The sequence below is a fragment of the Falco peregrinus genome, chromosome 12 (genome assembly GCF_023634155.1).
Source record: "Falco peregrinus isolate bFalPer1 chromosome 12, bFalPer1.pri, whole genome shotgun sequence".
In the NCBI taxonomy this organism is placed as follows: domain Eukaryota; kingdom Metazoa; phylum Chordata; class Aves; order Falconiformes; family Falconidae; genus Falco; species Falco peregrinus.
In genome coordinates, this window is record NC_073732.1 from 6,830,816 (window position 1) to 6,834,284 (window position 3,469).

General features: G+C 66.5%; 1 protein-coding gene across 1 annotated transcript; it reads right to left on the reverse strand.

Annotated features, from left to right (window-relative positions):
* Positions 1-935: 935 nt before the first annotated feature.
* FOXL2 (forkhead box L2) lies at positions 936-3,256 on the reverse strand. Its single transcript, XM_055817241.1, has one exon. The coding sequence runs from the start codon at positions 3,004-3,006 to the stop codon at positions 2,086-2,088; it is 921 nt and encodes a 306-aa protein (XP_055673216.1). The 5' UTR covers positions 3,007-3,256; the 3' UTR covers positions 936-2,085.
* Positions 3,257-3,469: the final 213 nt, after the last annotated feature.

Below are 3,469 nucleotides of genomic sequence, written 5' to 3' on the forward strand. Positions count from 1 at the left end.
CCCCGGTACCGGTTTCGGCCCTGACACCCCCTCTCCGGGGCACCAAGCTGCCCGTGCAACCCGGAACAAGTGGGACACCCGCATCCCCGCTCCCGCCTGTGGAACAGCGGGCCTGGCCCGGGCTGCTGTCCAAGGGGACCCGTCACGTCCCGGGCCGGCACCGGGCGGGGGCCACCCGGGCTGCCCCGCTGCTCCGTCCCCTCCTAAGCGCCCGGGCACCCGCGCAGGGGCCGCTGCCTGCAAGCATGGGCAGGCTGCGAAGCAAGGCCCAGGCCTCGGGAGCGCCGCTGCCGGAGCCACCGACCCGGCTGAGGAAAGCGAGCCCGGCCAGCGGCTCCCGGCACCGGCCGGGGCGCAGAGGGGGGGGGGACCCAGGGCAGCGCGGCCGGGCCGGGCCCGGGCCGACACGGGGCTGCGCGGCATCGCCCGGCGCCGCGGCCCCGAGCAGGCGGGGAAGAAACGAAAGCGGAGCCGGGGTCTGCGGCGGGCACAGCCCCCGGCACTGCCCGGGGGGCTCTGCCTGCCGGCGCCCCGCCGGGCCGGGCCCACGGGCGAGGGGCCGGCGGCTGCCCGCGCCCCGGAGCGGAGTGGCTCCCCGTCCCGCCCGCGGAGGCAACGAAACCGTCCCCGCACCGTGTCGGCGGCCGCCAGGACAGCCCCGGGCCGCCGGCCTCTCCCGCCGGTGCGCGTAACGGAGCCGCTCCGCCGCCCAAGCACACAGCCCGCGTATTCCCCGCGGCGCGGCGGAGCGGGCGGGCGGGCGCGGCGGCGGAGAGCGTTGCGAGCCCGGCGGCGGGGCGCGGGGCCGAGCGGGGCCGTGCGGGGAGCAGGCCGGGCAGCGCGGAGCGGCCCCGGCACACGGCGCTCGCCCCGCTCTCCGCCGCCGCTTCGCGACCGCCAGCACGGAGGAGCGGAGAGAAATAAAACGATATGAAAAGAAGGAAAGGCGTTTTATTGGAGACTTTACAATGCTAGAACGTACAAGAAAAGTGCTAGTTCACTCTAGAAAAGTTGGTCCCAAAATGGTACTATGCCACAGCATCTATCAGCTTACATAAACATTTACAAAATCGCTATGAACTGGCCCCTGTATTATAAACGCTATTTTTTTCCACGTTAATCTATGTAAAATTGAAGGATCAAAACTTTTTAAGAAAAAGGTCAAGCATTCAAAAGCAGAACCTACCGGAAAACCCATTTTGGGCCAGGTTTGGGGTCAAAAACCCCGAAGATAGATTAAACTTTCATTATTAATAACAATATGCACACAGAAAAATATTCCAATTTACAGGAAACCGTCTCTATTTTTTTTATAACATCAAAATATTTTTTTAGACCTGTATAAAATTACTTTTAAGACCTCAGAGGACATTGTCTCCTTTAAAAAATATATTTACCACTGCCGAAACGTTTCACGAGTGACCCTGGTGTGTTTTGTTTGTTGGTTTCTAATAACCAGCAACATCGCCCATCTCTGCTGTTACAGCAGTCCTCACACAAGTACTATTTTGACGAAAAGACCCAGCCTGGATGAAGCGCGGTGCTTTGCAGAGCGAGGAGGAAGGAAGAGAAGATGAAGAGGAGGAGGCCGAAGGCACAGGGCGCTGGCTAGGCCCGCCAGCCCCGCACCGCCACGCGTGGAACTGCCTCCGCTATTTACAAGCTCCGCTTCACTCTCCCCGAGGCTGAGCCCCAAAAGATGACGGCCTAATTATAAAGGAGCAGAATTCTGAGGGCTAAACAGCCTATTTTTAACAACGTACCCCCCCACCCCCCAACCCCTCACGAACAAACAGACGAGCAGAGAAACGAACGGTAAATGCGAGCGCGCCCGGAGGCAGCCGGGCCGGCCTCCGCTGCGCCCGGCGGGACCCCCGCTCACACTGCCTTCTCCTCACCGTGGGACGGCTCCGGCACCGACACTACACCCGGAGCAGGGCTGCTCTTCCCCACCGCAACAGTTTGGGCACAGAGGGAGGAAAGTCCGCAGCTAGAGAGGAGGAGACAGACAGGAGGGCGCAGGAGGCGTCGGATCGGAGAGGGGCAGCGGGGCCGGGGCAAGGGCCGCGGCCGGCCGGGGCCTCCCTAGATGTCTATGCGGGAGTGCAGGGCGCTGTGTTTGCTGTCGTGCTCCCAGTAGGAACAGTGCATCATGGACAGCTCGGCGGGCTGGCGAGCGCAGGCGAACTGGAGGCCGGCTCCGTTCGCCGCCGGGGCCGCGGGCGGCGCGGGGCTGGCCGAGCTGAGCTGCTGCGGGTGGTGGGCGTGCGGGTGGTGGTGGTGGTGGCCCATGCCGTTGTAGGAGTTCACCATGCTGGGCAGCGCCATGCTCTGCACCCGCGAGTAGGGGCTGTAGGACGCCGGGCCCGAGAGTCCTTTCACGTTGACGGGGCTGACGTTCCCGCCAGACATCTGGCAGGAGGCGTAGGGCATGGGCGCGGGGGGCTGCGCCAGCGGCCACGAGTTGTTCATGAAGGTGGACTGCAAGTACTTGGGCGGGGAGAGGTAGCCGTAGCTGTCGGGGCTGAAGAGGGTCTTGCCGGGCTGGAAGTGGGTCGGGGGCGGCCGGAAGGGCCGCTTCATCCTCCGTCTCCTGCGGTAGTTGCCCTTCTCGAACATGTCCTCGCAGGCGGGGTCCAGGGTCCAGTAGTTGCCCTTGCGTTCGCCGCCGCCCTCCCGGGGCACCTTGATGAAGCACTCGTTGAGGCTGAGGTTGTGGCGGATGCTGTTCTGCCAGCCCTTCTTGTTCTTCTCGTAGAAAGGGAACTTGCTGATGATGTACTGGTAGATCCCGGACAGCGTGAGCCTCTTCTCCGCGCTCTCCCGGATGGCCATGGCGATCAGGGCCACGTAGGAGTAGGGGGGCTTCTGCGAGGGGTCCGGCTTCTCGGGGCCCTTGTCGGCGCTCATCTCCTCCTTGCCCCGCTCCGGCTCCTTGCTGCCGCTGGTGTCATGAGCTAGCAGTGCCACTGTGTCCTCCTCGCCGTCCGGGTAGCTGCTCATCATGGTGCCCCGCGTCCGCCGCCCCGCCGCCCGGGGCGCGGTGCGGAGTGCTGCCCGGTGCGCGGAGCCCGGTGCTGGCGGCCGTCTCGCCTCGCGCTCGCCGGGACCGGGAGCGGGACCGGGTCCGGGGTCGAAGCCGAAGCCGAGACGGCGAGCGGAGGCGCCTCTCGCGGCGCCGCTGGTCCGTGCAGCGCGGCGGCGGCGGCGTCCCTGCCCCCGCGGGCTCCGCTCTCCTCTGCCGCGGCGGCCGGGCTCTTTTCTGATTTGTATGGGCCCGGCCGAGTTCCGCTTTCGTCAGGAGCCCGCTCCCCTATCGCCGCCGAGCCGCTGGGCACGGCCGAGTTCACCCCGCAGTCACGGCGCCGCGCTCAGCCCCGCGCACACGCGGCCCGACGTGGCCCCGCGGAGCGGCGCGGAACCGCCCCGGCTCGGCCGCGCCGCCGGGGGCGGGGGGGCCGGGGGGGGC